Source organism: Panthera uncia (assembly GCF_023721935.1).
Source record: "Panthera uncia isolate 11264 chromosome B2 unlocalized genomic scaffold, Puncia_PCG_1.0 HiC_scaffold_24, whole genome shotgun sequence".
NCBI lineage: Eukaryota > Metazoa > Chordata > Mammalia > Carnivora > Felidae > Panthera > Panthera uncia.
Window position 1 is genome coordinate 33,154,424 of NW_026057580.1, and position 17,185 is coordinate 33,171,608.

At 36.0% G+C, this 17,185-nt stretch overlaps 1 protein-coding gene and 1 pseudogene across 1 annotated transcript in view; one reads left to right on the top strand and one right to left on the bottom strand.

The window, feature by feature from the left end:
- The window catches only part of COL19A1 (collagen type XIX alpha 1 chain), a 323,690-nt gene that overhangs the window by 25,341 nt on the left and 281,164 nt on the right, over positions 1-17,185 (top strand). Inside the window, exons 4-5 of the mRNA XM_049653877.1 lie at positions 10,926-11,049; positions 12,369-12,644. Coding sequence (XP_049509834.1) covers positions 10,926-11,049; positions 12,369-12,644 — 400 coding nt within the window. The remainder of the gene's footprint in view (positions 1-10,925; positions 11,050-12,368; positions 12,645-17,185) is intronic.
- On the bottom strand, positions 9,029-10,883 carry LOC125938159 (cytochrome c oxidase subunit 6B1-like; annotated as a pseudogene).

Genomic DNA, 17,185 nt, shown 5'->3' on the forward strand with positions numbered 1-17,185 from the left:
ATTACTTAATATACAAAGAAGTAAATAAATTTATGGGCTTCATTAAGGTCTTTATTTTTCTTGACAACAAACCACCAGGGCCCAGCCATGGAAAATAAATGAGATCCACTCCCTGATTCCATCTCCCCATAAAACAACTTGATCAATAAATATTTGTATGCACTTGAAAAGGGCGGATTATGTTTTTAAGTTTTATGATTTTTCCTGGCATGACCATGCTTGCAATGTGCCCCTCCTAGAAGGGAGTATGAAAAAGCAAAGTTTATCCTTTTAAGGTAGTTCTTATTGGTTTCTCATTAATTGGGCAGGTAGGAATGTCCATTACTTGTTCAGCTGGCATCTTTCTGCACCTAAGAGACCAGACATTTCAACTTTAAGTTAACTTTGTGTATAGCTATGTTTGGCATTGATTTCAAGCCTCAGGGGATGAATGGGATAGAAACTTCCACTGATCCCCATGCCAGGAAAGCATTAATGTAGGATCAGTGCTAAGGGTTCTCCTTCCATAATCATTTGAAATAGTCACATTTATGGTCATTATTTTCACATTTTGAGGAATTACTTGTCTTTTTAGTTAGGTTACATTCTGTTGATGTTCTTCCTAACATATTAAAATCCCAATATATTTTCTAACCAGAAGGATAAACAGAGGCACTTTTTATGAGAACACTTCATGCTTTTCTTCACACTGCATAATTATTAGTATATATACTATTCTCATAATTTTTACTACTTCCTGAAAATTCCTCTCATCTTTTAAAGAAATGTTTGATGAAAAATACTAATTTTTCTAAGAAATGATCTCTAAGGAATATGGAAAAAGTATTTCTGATTGGTTGTCACCTTCTGTCATATGCATATCCTTCTTAAAACCCAACAGATTGTAGCCCCATTTTAAAGATATCATTGGGTGGTTTGTGATACTTCCTGATCTGTGCTCAAAATATGATGAGGGGAAGGAACTGTAATAATCTTCCCCTCATGGCTACTGGTCACTTAGGATGTGCAAATGTCATAATGAATGCTTTGCTCTGAGCCCAAAATATGATTTATTGTTGTTAATATTATCATGATTGTAAACATTTTAACTAATCATTTCTTGATACTAATGTTTGATATTTACTTATATTCTCCCCATTTCACCTAGTACTAAAAAAAAGTAGTTTTTTTCCTCCCTTGTAGTCCCAAAACATTAATTTTAAGTCAGGTCAGTAATTATGAGGGAAATTTTGTTCTCAACCCAGAGGATACAGGCAACTTGATATACTAGAAAAAAATGACCTGGGAATTAGAAGTTCCGAGTTCAAGTTCCATCCTGACTTCTGTCTTGCAGAGTAATGGTGGGGCAGTTATTTAACTTCTGTGGCTTTAATTTCTTATTTATGAAATGAGATGGCTGATCTAAATCACTCTTAAGGTTCCTTTCAGCATTAGGACTCTAGAACTACAGGAAACTATTGTGTGTGGCTTCTTACAATTGAAACATTTCCAAGCACCGGAAGTCTTCTGCTGAAGGACACTTTTGGTGAAGTTTCTCAGGGCAGCTGTTCTGTGTTGCTGTAGTCCGTGGAGATTTAAAGTTTCTTTTTGAAAGTAAGAACACTGTTTGTTCCTGGATTCATTTTGTGTCAGACTTTTTGATTAACCTGCTTTAAATCACATAGAGCTTGAATTTTTTTCTCTTCTGTTTTTTTGCTGAATGTGATGTGGCATAGTCTTAAAGGCCTTAACTGTAAGGCATTATGCAACTACTGGTGTTTGGCACCTGCTAGGACTGGTCATAGGTATCATTATGGATTGTCCATGAAAGGAACACAGTTTTGTTTGTGCTTCCTATATGCCAGATTAGTATCTGTCTAAAGCTTGATTTAGAGCAACAAGTCTGTCAGTGCCCCTATTTGCATGGAAATCACATTCTAGTGGTTGGAGACAGGCAATACATGTGTAAACCAATACATTTAAAAAAAAAACTTTGGGTAGTTATAAGCCTATGAAGAAAAATAAAAGAAGGTAATATGTTAGGTAGTAATTGAGGTGAGAACAGCTATAGATCTTCCAGAAGAAGTGACATTAGAGCTAAGACCTGCATAGTGGGGAGAAAGTCATCTAGGTGACGACTTCTGGGAAGGACCATCCCAGGAGAGAAGACAGGAAGTACAAAGGTCTAAGACTTCAATGAGCCTGGTGTGCGTAAGGAACAAATTTCAAGTCACTGTGACTGGAGTATGAGTACCACATAGAGACTGGAATAGGAGATGATGTGTTAGAAGCAGGGGTCAGAACAGATGAAGCCTTGTGAGCCATGTGCAAGGAACCATAGACACTGTAGGAAGGCTGTAAGTAAGGGAGGGATGTGGTATGATTTACATTTTAATAGCTGAACCTAGCTGCTATGTGAGGACTAGACTGTAATGTAGGTGAAAGAACAATTAGGACACCGTCACAGGAGTCCTGGGGAGAGAAGGTGGCAGCTTGGGGTAGTGAGTGACAGTGGAACTGAAGAGAAGTGGACAGAGTCAGAATCTATTTTGATGGTAGAAAGAGTGAGACTTGCTGATGATTGGATGGGGTGTAGGAAAATCAAGGAAAGGCAAGAGTCAAGAATGACTTTTAGACTGGAAATCTGGGTGAATGGCCATGCCTTTTACTGAGATGTGAAATTCTTGTACCTTAGAGAAGGTACCTTGTACCTACCTGTTAGTAGGAAACAAAAGTCCAATTTCAGTTATTTAATTAGAGATGCCTTTAATATCTAAGTAGAGATGCCCAGTAGTAATTTAGGCATGTGAGTTGACAGCACAGGCAAGGAAAATAATCAAGTTTTATCTTGGTTGCCTCTCTCCTTTGGCATCACCTTTCTTTTTGGAACTTTCCTTCCAAACTCTCAGTGCCTTAAGGTGATGCTTGTGTTGCCCAAGGCTCAGGACAATGACATATCATTTTCTAACCCAGGGTCATTTCCTGTTCTGGATTTATTCCTTCCTCCCTCTCTATATCTTCTCTGTTAACTTCTTTGTTTTATTGTAGTCCCTATAGATCTCTGTTCTACACTTTCCAGGCGAGAATTAATTATTAGAAACTTTATTAGTATTGTGAGATGAGTTTCTAGGAACTATTTTAGTGGTAACAGAGCTTATGTTTTATAAACACATGCACTTTCCAAAGAGGAAAAAATCTCTGATAGTACAGTATTAGGTGTTTTGGCTTGTCAATGAAAGTACTTCATAGTTAGGGAGAATCTCTGTGTTCACACCATGTATGCAAAAGGCAGTCTATGTACAATCATATTTAGTAACAATTACACATACACAGAATGATTAAATGTTTCCTCCATCTCATGCCAAGATCTTTTCTGTAACATACATACCTTTTAGACGTCATCATTTTATGTATATTTCTTAAAGATTTTAAATAAATTCTGATCATGAAAGGAGTTTTCATTAATCAAGTAAGAAAGAAGATCCAGAGAATGTGGGTAGTAGGCTATTTAGACAAATACAACCCATTCTTAAAGTCCTGTACAGTGAATTCCTTATGTTAAATAAGATGTTAATATTTATCCAACTTCATGAGTATAGGTACTAGTACTTTGTAATTAGATATTCTGCTTGAAATATATGGAGAAAATATTGGGAAAAGTGTATTTTCATTTGGAATTTCTTTCATCTTAATGCCTTAGTGACTAAACCATTCTGAAGGCTTTAGGTTGGGAGTTATAGACTTCTATGATTTTTTACCTCCCATAATAGAAAAAAATAACATTTGTTATTATTATTTCTCCCTCGCCTCTGACCTTGAAGAATATCAGATTAATTTATGGTAACTTTAAAGAATAGTGTTATTTTTTCCTAATCTGAAAGTAGTAATGTTGTTTTACAAATGATCATTAATACAACTTATGCTCATTGTAAAAATTGAGGAAGTAAAGAATATATAAAGAAGAAAATATTTACAATGTCTCTTAACTTTAATAGTAAGAGGGAAGTTTTATAATGTTAAGAGCTTTATGAAATCAATTTTTTAGTGGGGTCAAATCTCACTGGTTCTCAGATCTGGACATTGCCTTCTGCCATAGCTGGTCATTATAAGGAACCCCATTTTTTATTCTCTGCCACTTCTCCTAGACTTTAATAGCATTTCTTTCCATTTTATGATTGAACAGAGGGCTATACATAGAGAACATCAGAGAGAAGGTGAAAACCTCATTTTAGATTTTTTTCAACATTGAAATCAATTACAAGTTCAAAGGAGTCTAAAGTATGTGAATACAAGGCTTCAGAGACACTCCAGATTATATCTAGAACTAGCTCTCTGAGGAGCTAGAGTAAAAAGGACTCCACAGGCAGCCAATTTCCTTTGGCACCTTTAGATAATTTGGAACGACTTTAGTTTGGTTCTCAGTGACTTTTACTTAGTCACATTAAAAAAAATTGATTTTAGATCGAACATTTTGTTAATTTGGTATACCTCTGTTCTCATCTGTCAATGAATATTCAGGTGTTTTCATTAGTGTGAACAAAAGTAGACAATGGGAAATAAAGGATTTATTACACTTAAATTTCACTAAACTTTGAGCTCTTCATATGTAGGTTAATATTAACTTATGTGGATGAATTTTCCATTTACAGTGTTGAATTGCATGCAATGTGTATGAGGGAAGATAGAAAATATCCCAGTAAGAATTTTAGCATATATAGATAGATAGATAGATAGATAGATAGATAGATATGGATGGGTTCGGCAAATAAGGATCAACAATATTTTTCTTAATGGGAATATCACTGAGTAAGCAGTGGATAGGATTTCTTATAGGAAATTACACTCCATTCAAAAATATTCAAGCATGGATATCTTACACATAACAAGCTGTCATTATATCTCTCTGGTAACAGACTAGTAATCCAATATGGCCTCTTTTATAATAGAAACTTTGGCAACCCCCAGAGAAATTATTCTGTGTCACATTAAGTGTGCTTGGGTGGTATAAACAAGAAACATAGTCTGTAAGAGCTGATATATTTTGTAATGTGTTATTTTTAAAACAGAGAACTTTTTCTTCAAAATTTACAATTTGGCAAGCAAAAACATTTTTGGCCTTGAAAGTACAACATGAATTTCTGAAAAGAAAATGCAGTAATTATAAGGATTTTTATCCATTATAAACTTAGGCTAAAAAAAAAAATCAGTTTTTCTCCAAACAAAACTAAATTTATTTCAACGTATTATTTTAAGACTGCATTTGTTGTATATCAACATTATTATTAATAATATTTTGTTTTTGTTATTTTTTTCTCACAGAGGAACCTTTCATTGAATATATTTTCAATTTTTAAATTAGATCGTAAATTATTGAAAAATAATTACATTTAGTTTCATGAAATATTAAATAATTATATCAAAATTAAATGTCTTTATCTGCTTCATTTGCAGTGTTTATGAAAAATCTGAGTTGATTGCCAAAATGAAAAATCTGAACTTTTCAGATAAAATGTCTAGGTATTTGGCTTCTCTTGAAAAATGGGATGCTCTGGTAATGCTGGGCCTACACTCTTGGGTAGCAGCAAGTGGCTGGAGCTAAAGAGCAGCTGCCCCCTGTAGATGGGTTGGGCTCTTGGTTTCCCTCAGTCCACATGTGTTTCCTCTGCATAAGGATGAGTGTCGGTTGCTGTTATTAACTCACTTCTCCCTCTTTTTTCTGTTAATAAAAGTTTTTTTAAGTTTTATTTATTTTGAGAGAGACAGGGACAGCATTAGTGGGGGAGGGGCAGAGGGAGAGGGAGAGAGAATCCCAAGCAGAGCCCAACAGAGGCTCAAACTCCTGAAACTGTGAGATCATGACCTGAGCCAAAACCAAGGGTGCAATGCTTAACTGACAGAGCCACCCAGGCTCCTTTAATAAAAGTCTTAAGGGGAAAGTGAAATTTTCTTATATGCATATTTCTATCTGAGATGGAAAAACCAAAGCTAGACTGAGAGGGGTGTGCGGTTTTGTTTTGTATTCTTTTTTTAGATCACTTATATACGAATCCATTTCATTAACTGATTCATTTATTGAGTACCTACCTTGTGCAGGCACAAGGATGCTGGGAACAAAAGGGTGAATAGGATAGACGAAAAACCTCAGGAAGCTTATATTCCAGTTTCCTGGTTGGGCCCTATGGTCATGTGGTTGTGACCCTTGGTTTATATCAATCAATATGGAAAGGGTGTATATTAAGATCTTCAGAAGGATTGAGGGGAGTGGAGGATTGAGAAGAGGCCAGTGGATTAACTGATTGGGAATGCTGTATTTTTATTTTTTATTTTATTTTTTTAAAGATTTTATTTTATTTTTTTTGTTTAAGTAATCTCTACACTCAACATGAGGCTTGAATTCCCAACGCCAAGATCAAGAGTCACATGCTCTACTGACTGAGCCAGCCAGGTGCCCCTCATTAGGAATGCTTTTAAATGTTTATTTATTTTTGAAAGAGAAAGGGGAGGGGGAAGAGAGAGAGGGAGACATAGAATCTGAAGCAGGCTCCAGGCTCTGAGCTGTCAGCACAGAGCCCGATGCAGGGCTCGAATTCATGAACTATAAGATTATGACCTGAGCCAAAGTCGGAAGCTTAACAGACCGAGCCACCCAGGTGCCCCAGGAATGCTTTTAGAATGCAGGAGGATTAAGGACTAAATGGATAGTAACAATGCAGATATGCAGAGTATTCATGTAAGAAGGTTGGTGGATAGATGAGAGGGTAATATAATGGGGTAGCAAGGTTGGAGGAGGTTTGTTTTGTAGCAGGGAGAAGATATGCATATGTTTGTGAACTAAGATAAAGGGGGCATTGGAGAGGGAGAGGTTGAAGATTTGAAAGGACTTTTAATCCTCTAAAATGCAAAAATGATTGTAGAAAGGGAAATGGAGCAAAAGAGAAAAATTACAATATATTCTTAAAGACAAAAAACAGTTGGAGGATGTTAGAACCTACATATTGCTGGGCCATAGATACTAGTGAGATGTAGGCCATTTTACCTCAGTGGACACCTGAGACTCATCACTAGGGGATATCAGCCTCTGCAGGAGCTGATGAAGGGTGTGTGTGTGTGTGTGTGTGTGTGTGTGTGTGTGTGCAGTGTACCTCCTCTCTCCTCATCCAACCAGACAGAAGGTGAGATGTTTAGTAGGTTTATTATTGAGAGAAATTGAGCCAGAGAGCCTCCAGAGATGAAAGGTAAGCAGGATAGTGAAGGTAGGAAGGAGGTATGACACCAAAAACAGAGCAATGGAGCACAATTCTGTAATGAACTGTAGACCCCCACATACCCCACTGTTTCTAGAATGCCTGCATCCAGATGAAAACTTTTTATCAAGTGGGAAGTAGATTCTTCTTTGGAGAAACTGAATGTCCCTAGAGAACTAATCTTTCTACGTTCACATCTGAGGAACTCTCAGTGAAATCTGCCAGCTGATCATGCTATGCAGTGAAGTTATTCATCGACACACTGTGCCAGCATACATGAAGGCTGCTGTCAAAGTTAAATGCTTCATCCTTACATATATATGGATTATAAAAAAATCAGAAATTAGGGTATAGCTTCCAACATGGAAGAGAGAGGCCAAACTATCAAACAGGAAAAGCTAACCAGAGTGAAATGAAGATAGTCAAGGATGCAGAGAAAAACATTTAAAAGCCGACCTAATTGATTATGTCAGGGGTTTAAAATATTGCATTCAGGATATTTTTAAAAAGAGAACACAAGAGCATCTTGGAAATAAGAAAATAACAAAAATTGGTGTTGAATAGATGGATTGGAGAACAAATCAGGGAAATATCTCGGAAAGTAGAATAAATAAGGAGGTGAAAAAATATAAGAGAAAGGGTAAGGAAACTGCATGGGTGGTATTATAGGTGTTAAACAGTTGTCTAAAAAAGGAGTTCCTAAAAGAGGGAATAAGAGAATATTATATGGAGAAAAGAATAAAAACTTACATTTTTTTGGTGATGTATAGCTCATATTGGAAGATGTGTTCAATACAAAGAATAGAAGAAAAATCCCAGGAAATAGTGTTGTCAAATTCCAAAACACTTGCAATAAAGATATGATCCTGAAACCATGAAGGTAGAGAATGGGATAAAGGAGGCAGGAAATTTGAAGACAGGTAAAGACACAAGTTACTGCATGTAGGGGGTGGGTAGGGATCTGCTGTGTGGATTGAGGTTTCCTTTTTTTTTAATGTTTATTTATTTATTTTGAGAGAGAGAGAGAGAGAGAGAGAGAGATAAAGAATGAAGAGGGGAGGAGGGGTGAGAGAGGGAGACAGAGAATCCCAAGCAGGCTCTGTGCTGCTTGACATGGGGCTCGAACTCATGAACCATGAGATTATGACCTGGGCCTAAATCAAGAGTCAGACACTTAACTGATTGAACCACCCAGGTATACCGATGTTTCCTTTTTAAAAGGAATTTTGATGCAACTAACTAGTTCAAAATTTTTATTTGGAAGCTTATGATTTGGCATCACCTCTCACCTCTGTCTGTACTCTTCTTCAGATTTATAGGTGGTCCCAAAGAGAAATGGCAGATGTTAAAGCCCCATTGTTTTATTTACTTACTTATTTATTTATACATAGGAGTTTTTATTAAACAATTTTATATGGTTCTGAAATTACATAATTTTTTTTGAAGTTTTATAGATAATAAAAGAGAATATGCAGATACATTTTAGCACATACAGGGGCTTGAGGCTACTTTGTGTAAAGACTCTTGTCTGGTGTAGAGAAGGTGATCAGTTTAATAATGTAAAACAAAACAGAAAAAACAATCACCCTGAAGCCCCTCTTACTGGTCAAAGTAATGTTCTACCCAGGCTTCTTACCTGATCATCTGGCTCTTTTACATATACACAGTCTTCACTTTTCCAGTGAGCATTTATTCTTAGTTAAGCCATGATTGAGGATCCCAAGGTGGGGATCACCATGTACCCAGGTCCCCCTTCACCACCCTTGGAGAAGAATGGAGGACAAAGGAGAGGTGGGTGAGTCAATTCAGATCATCCCAGGAAACGTGCCTAATGCCAGGCCATCATCCCAGGGTGATACCCAGGATACGGGACAGATTGTGTACACACACCCAATACTATTTTGCACATGGAGACATCATCCCCACGAGCAGTCATTGTCTTCTCACAATGGTGGAAGGACAGGCAGTTCTGCCAGTGGTTCCTGGTCCGGTACTGGTTGGGGAAGTGACTGTCAAAAGGGGCAGTCTGATAATTCTTGATTTGGGTCTTGATATCTTCCACCGTGGTGCTGCCTCCCTAAAGACATCCCTGAAGCAGCTCACGGCTCAGTGTGACTCAGAAAAGAAGCCAGAGTCAGACAGGAAGCAGAATTAAGCATTTTGTTTGTTTTTAAATGAACAATGTTACTTAAACTGGTACAGTAATGGTCATTGTGAAATTCAGTTTAATAATGGTGACTTTATAGGGGTTCCTGGGTGGTTCAGTCAGTTAGGCAACCAATTGTTCATTTTGGCTCAGGATACGATCTTACAATATTTAAAACATATAAGTGTTTTAAATAAACATTTAAAAATAATGGTGACTCTATAGAGAAAATTCCATTTTAGAAATTTTGTTTTATTGTGATGGAATAAAAAAATCATTCATTAATCACTTGCTCACTTAAGAGAGGATATAATATATAAATGCAATAAAGTCAAGTTGCCTCCCTTTTAAATAGATTGTCAAAAAGATAAAGTTGTATGTATATATATGCATGTAGACATAAATGGGTGTCTGTGTTTAACCAATAAGCAAATAAGAACTTTAGGCCAGTACAGCTGTTTTCTTATTTTTCCCTGATTTCTCTACCTTATTATGACTTGGTTTACAACACAGAGGGTAGAACCAAAATTTCAGAATGCTCCGTGACAGTTTGCTTGTCATTTTCAGTGGGTGGTCATCAGTTTCAGTAGACCTTAGTGTAAAGTTCAGAGTTAGTAGTTACCATTTCAATGTATAGTGTTACGTTTATATAAACAACTGTTGGCTATGTTAGTCCTTAAGAGAATTCTTACCTACTATTCCTCATGATTTTTTAAAAGAAAAGCATGATTCCTGTCTTGCAGAGTTTTTATGTACAATGCAGATAAATTTAAAAGTCAGGTGGTAGGAATGTATTTCTTCTTGTTTTCCAATGAAAGTCTAAATTTGAGATCTGTTCATTTTGAATTTTTTTCCCTGAGTTTCCTCATGGGCTGGTGAGACCAATATTTTGAAACAAGATTGAGGAAGAAAGATATTTGGATTGTCTTTTGGCTTCTCTCTGCTACCTAGAAAGAATTTGCTAGTTATATTTTTTGTAAGAATGAAAACTAAGCTAAAACCTCTTTAGTTTATTTTTCAGTATGAGTCTTAAATGGATACTAGAAAATCAGTCTTAGGAACTCATTTGCAAGAATTTAACATGATAAAACTTCTTTGGAAAATATACATTTAATTGTTAGCGGTGTGCTCTGTAGTTCTGCCTATAGACAAAACAGAGGGGTACTATTTATTTCCATTATAAATCTCTAGTGTTTGCCAGACAGCAGGGAAATCTGATAGTCTCCTCTGTTGAAACATCTTGTTGAGTCAGGGAATATCACTGCATAGTGCTTTAGCCCTATTCCCTTGCTCTTACACACCCCAAACTTTAACAATCTTTTACCAGACACTTTCTAAAAAGGGAGAGAACAAGGATTAAAAACTGCATAGGTACTGTAGGTATGGATGCTTCCATATGTCCAATAGGTAGATTACTATAAAAATGCATCATAAGTTATAAGTTCATTGAGAAAAATACGACTGAAATATTGTGTTACAAAAACCTTCATATCTAGATTTTCTTTCCTCTTCATCTTCAGTCTTCTCACAATGGTTCTTTGTTTTCCTCCCCCCAGTAAGATATTTCCCAAAGGCCTTCCTGACGAGTATGCCATAGCAGCTGTGTTTCGTGTGCGCAGAAGCACCAAAAAGGAACGGTGGTTCCTGTGGCAGGTGTTAAACCTGCAGAATCTGCCACAGGTAAGGAGCCATAGTGTTGTGCCGGTTAGTTTTCCCTTATGTGATTACGCCAGGTGAATCTTGGAACAGTGTGCACAAATTTGGAAGCAGATGTGGTGTCCAAATAGTCTTTTAAAGGATTCATCAGGAGGGAAATGCAAATATTCTCATAGGATGATTTTGTTGAGATCTGTAATATGAGAGCATGGTGGGTGAGACAAGGTTATTTTTTTGTTTGTTTGTTTCCACTTCTAGATTCATATTTTGTCTAAAGATACTCAAATGGCCCTTCTTTCACAACTGCTTCATTGACACTAAGTCCATCTCACTAATAACTTCTTTATTTCCTATAATTTCTGATATGTATTATTTTTAAAGCTGTTCGTTGTTTCATCTGAAAGTCCTTAGTGAATGAAGAACCAGGATATAAATATTGATTCCATCAATAAAAAGTTACTGAACACATGCTGTATGCTACTTGGTGACAAAGATAAGATTTTAACAAGCGTAATTCCTTTCTCGGGGAGCATAAGGCCTAAGGGGATGTCATCTAGGAGAACAATATGCTAGAGCATAATCATAGTGCGACAGGTGCAGTGGTAGAGGTAAGCTCAGAGCTGGGCGTGGACTACGAGAACATAGAAAGGACAGCTTCCCAAAATGGGGCACACGGAGAACAGGAATGTAGGAATACTTATGGAAGAGATGTCATTTGGGCAGAAAGATGAGAGTGCAAGGACTCCAGGGCGGGAGATGAACCTCAGTATTACTTATTGGCACCTTACATTTGTGTTTATTTCTGTACATATCCACTGACATGCTTTTTATTTCACTGGTCTTTTAATCTGTTAATACAGTCACAATTTTATGGTGGAAAAATGAAATGAACTGAAAAAGTACATCCTTTATGAAAATGCATTCTTTTCTGCACCATGCAAATCATCAAAGTTTCAAGAAGTTGATCTCAGTTTCCATGCTAAGAGAAGTAATCCTATTCTTATGCTTTTTAAATTAAGTAACATTTAATTCTTGAATTACTCATACAGAATTATATATATACTTAGATACATACATACACACATATAAATATATACTCTCAGATGTTCTCTCAAGAAAGGAACATATGACATTCACCAGAATACCCCATATTTGAAACATTTTTGTAGCTGGATATTTGTTGTTCTTTTATATTAACAAGTCTGGTGGACCCAGGTGTCATCTAAAACATTTTACTAAGTCCTTCAGTTATACTAACATGCATTTCTGATTTTTTATTTGTGTGCTTTAGTAATTTTGAATACTGGTTTTAAAACACTTAAAGCTAATTTGCATTTTTGCAGATTTCTATAGTCGTTGATGGTGGAAAGAAAGTGGTGGAATTTATGTTCCGAGCTGCTCAGGGAGATGTGTTGAACTACATTTTTAAAAATCGAGAACTCCGTCCTTTGTTTGATCGCCAGTGGCATAAACTTGGCATTGGTATACAATCCCGGGGCATTTCACTCTATATGGATTGTAATTTAATTGCAAGCCGGCATATAGATGAAAAGAACGCTGTGGACCTTCGTGGAAGGACTGTTATTGCTGCACGAGCTTCCGATGGCAAGCCTGTGGACGTGAGTTGTGATGTTGGTTATGAAAGAGAACTAGTAAAACTTCTAAATTAGATACCTTATTAAAACCTTCTTTCTTTAATTACTTTGTAATACATTCCCTTCTCAACACTTTTTAAATTAGCCATCAGATGTGTGAAGCATTGCCATGTATTTCCAACTGTATTTTCACATATATTATCTTCTCTCTGTTTTCACCCATTTTCTCTAGCCTGTGAATTTAAAAGAACTAGGTCATGCCTTAAAAAATGAGGTTGTTACAAGTAAAGCTTAGTAAAAATTGACAATATGATACAAAAAGTAGCTTGAATAAGCTTATATGTTTTGAATAGAAAAGACTGGAAAAAGATGAACTTTAAATTAAATGGTTCCAGATTATCTGATGTTTCCACTCAAGAACAATAGGCTATTTATTCATCTTCAGAATAGCAATTGTTTTGTATTGCAGACTATTTTTCATAAGCCTATGATGGTTTTTAAAGTTCTGCTGTGACTGAAATATAACCACTAATTGTATCAGTAGGTCATTTGGATGATAACAATGTCTTGTAAAATCCTTTCATTTGAATAGGTCCTTTAAAAACTATATTTGATGCTCAAGTGATAATAGATTTATTATTAATTTCCCTAAAGAAGAAGGCCTATAAACCTAAAAAAGTGAGATATATCTAAATTTCATGACTTTACATTTTCTTATGGGTAGAATGATGGGGAAACCCATAAAAATAATCTGAATTCAGGTCACCAATGGGAATTGCTAATAGTGTTAACACAGAACACTTAATAGCTCAATTTTGTTTCAAAAGCACAATTCTGTACAAATACATATTTGGGCAGTGTATTTTTTCTAAATGCCCATGTGGAAGGAATCAATATAGATAGATGATTAATAGATGGATAAAGTTAATATATGTGTGTATATATAGTCAGTAAAATATATATAGTGTATATAGTCAATAAAATATTTTTAAAGTGTTTTCTGTTAGAGACATTGAATGAATCAGTGAGAATGTCATAACTGGAGCTCAGTAATGATCAGCAAAATAGGCCAGAGTAGGAAAAATGAATCCTGGAGGCAAGACATCATGGCATTATGGAGAGTAAGATGGTTTGAAGATCAGACAGATGAGGTTGTAAATCCTAGCTCGTCTCCTTAACTCTAATGATCTGCTGATTTATTTTGTTAGCTGTTAATTTATCTGGGTCTCAGTATTCTCAATTAAAAAATATTGTTGGTAGAGTTACTTAGTTATAATTGTATAGAGTATGTGCGGTAGTGCCTAATATGTAGTTAGTTCCCTGTATATTCATTTGTTTCTTCAGGACCAGACACTCCACTCAACCCTTCCCTAGGAGAATGGGGAAAAAAACAAAAAACAAAAAAACTTCTCTTGCTCTCAAGAGATCTTGAAGGCTAATGGAAGGATCAAAGACTATGTCTGTAAATTGTGGCTGCCAATAATAATAACAGTATTAATTGTAATACAACAGTATAGACAGACCTTTCAGAAAGGTCTCTCCAAAGGCAAGGGAGGAAGTGGAGACTGAGACTGCCAGTTAGAAAGAACATCAGTGATGTAAATTTCAGCAGTAGGTGTAGTGTAGGTAGATAGGAGTCCATTCAGGGAATTCTTGCAATAGTAGTAGAGAGTGATACCCGCTGCAAGTACCAAAGTTTAAGGCTGGAGTTTGGGATTAGAACCTCTTATAGGATTAGTGAGAGCAAGGCTCTGTTTTCAGAAGAACTGGAAGAACTAAGAACACACTGAGATAAATTCATAACCTTTGTAGGGAGGTAGCAGTGAGAGAGGAACAAGCTGTTTCAAGACCAGGGTCCAGGCTCAGAGCTCACCCTCTGAAAGCTGAGTGCTGTGTCATGTGTCTTACTAACTTCTCATCCAAGAGAATAATTAAGCTCAGAACCTGAAGCTGACAAATATCAGGTGTGTCCTCTAGAAAGACATAATGTAAAAATTATAGTATTACAATGGTTTTTTAGTTAGTGTGACATCTTACTTCATTTGAAGGTAAAATTAAAGCCATACCCAAAATGAGAGGACAGAGGAATATGTCCCAAATGAAAGAACAGGACAAAATGACAGCAAGAGACCTAAGTGAAATGGAGATAAGTAATATGCCTGATAAAAAATTTAAAGTAATGGTGATAAAGATACTCACTGGGTTTGAGAAAAGAGTGGAAGACCTCATTGAGACCCTTAACTAAGAGACATAAAACATTAAAAAAAAAAACCCGAAAACCAGAGATGAAGAGCTCAATAACCTAAATTAAAAATTCACTAGATGGAATACATTGTAGACTAGAGGAAGCACAAGAACAGATCAGTGACCTGGAGGACAGATTAATGGAAAGCAATCAAGTTGAACAGGAGAGAGGAAAAAAATAATAATAAAAAAATAAAAATACACTTAGGCAACTTAGTGACATCATCAAGTGTAATAACATTAACATTATAGGAGTCCCAAAAGGAAAAGAGAGAAAAAAGGGATTAGAAAATTTATTTGAAGAAATAATAGCTGAAAACTTCCTGAATCTGGGAAGGAAACAGAAATCCAGATCAAGGAGACACAGAGACCCCAGCAAAATCAACCCAAGACACATCATAATTAAAATAGCAAAAAGTAGTGATAAAGAGAGTACTCTAAAAGCAGCAAGAGAAGGGGCACCTGGGTGGCTCAGTCAGTTAAGTGTCTGACTTCAGCTCAGGTCATAATCGCACGGTTCATGGGTTCCTGAGTTCACGCCCCACGTCAGGCTCTGTGCTGACTGCTCAGAGCCTGGAGCCTGCTTTGGATTCTGTATGTCCCTTGCTCTCTCTCTGCCCTTCTCCCATTTATGCTCTGTCTCTCTGTCTCTCAAAAATAAATGTTAAATAAATAATAAATAGATAAAAATAAAAGCAGCAAGAGAAAAGAAAAAAGTTACATACCCGGAAAATTTCATAAGGCTATCAGCTGATTTTCAGTAGAAACTTTGCAGGTCAGAAAAGAGTGCCATTTTATTCAAAGTGATGAAAGAAAAAAACCTGCTGCCAACAATATTCTATCCAGCAAGGCTATCATTCAGAGTAGAAAGAGAGATGAAGAGTTTCCCAAACAAACAAAAGTTAAAGGAATTTATGACCACAAGGCCAGTCCTACAAGAAATGTTAAAGGGGACTCTTTAAGTGGAAAGAAAAGACCAAGTAGGAGTAAGAAAAGTAGGAAACACAAGAGCAATCAAGTCAATTATATCTCTGAAAATCAGTCAAAGGATTAATAAATAGAAGGATGTAGAGTATGACACCATATACCTAAAATGTGAGGGGGAGAGGAGTAAAGAATGGGTTCAAATTTAAGTGACCATCAACTTAATATAGACTGCTATAAGCATAATATATACAAACCTGATAGTAATCCCAAATCAAAAACCAATAATATACATGCAAAAATTAAAGGAATGGAATCCATGCATATCACTAAAGAAAGCCAGCAAACTGAGAAAGAATAAAGCAAGAGAAGAAAGGAACAGAGAAGAACTATAAAAATAACCACAAAATAAGTGGTTATAAAACAAAATGGCAGTAAGTACATACCTATCCATAATTACTTTGAATGTAAATGGACTAAATGATCCAGTCAAAAGACACAGGATGATGGAATGGATAAAAAAACAAGACCCATCTGTATGCTGCCTACAAGACACTCACTTTAAGCCTAAAGACACATGAACATTGAAAGTGGGAAGGGGCAGAAAGGCATTTATCATGCAAACAGAAGTGAAAAGAAAGATAGCAATATTTCTATCAGACAAAATAGACTTTAAAACAAAAACTAAAAAAGACAAAGAAGGACACTATATAATCATAAAGGGAGCAATCCAACAAGAAGATATAACTGTAAATATTTATGCACCCAATATGGGAGACCCCAAATACAGAAAGCAGCTAATCACAAACATAAAGGAAGTACTCAATAGTAATAAAATAATAATAGGGGGCTTTAAGATCTCACTAACATTAATAGATAGATCATCCAAACAGAAAATTAACAAGGAAACAGGGGCTTTGGATGACACAGTGGACCTGATCAATCTAACAGATATATTCAGAATGTTCCATCCTGAAGCAGTATAGTACACATTCTTCTCAAGTGTACATGGAACATTCTCCAGAAGAGATAACATATTAGGCCACAAAACAAGTTTCGACAAACTCAAAAAGATCAAAGTCATACCATGCATCTTTTCTGACCACAATGCTATGAAACTAGAAATCATTCACAAGAAAAAAATGTGGAAAAAAACACAAATACATGGAAGTTAATAACATGCTACTAAAAAAAAAAAATGGGTCACCCAAGAAATCAAGGGGAAATAAAAATACATGGAAACAAATGAAAATGAAAAAACAGTGGTCCAAAATCTTTGCGATGCAGCAAAGTGGTTCCAAGAAGGAAGTTAACAGCAATGCAGGTCTACCTCAAGAAGCAAGAAAGTATCAAATAAGCAAAATAACCTTACATACAAAGCAGCTATTTTCTTCCAT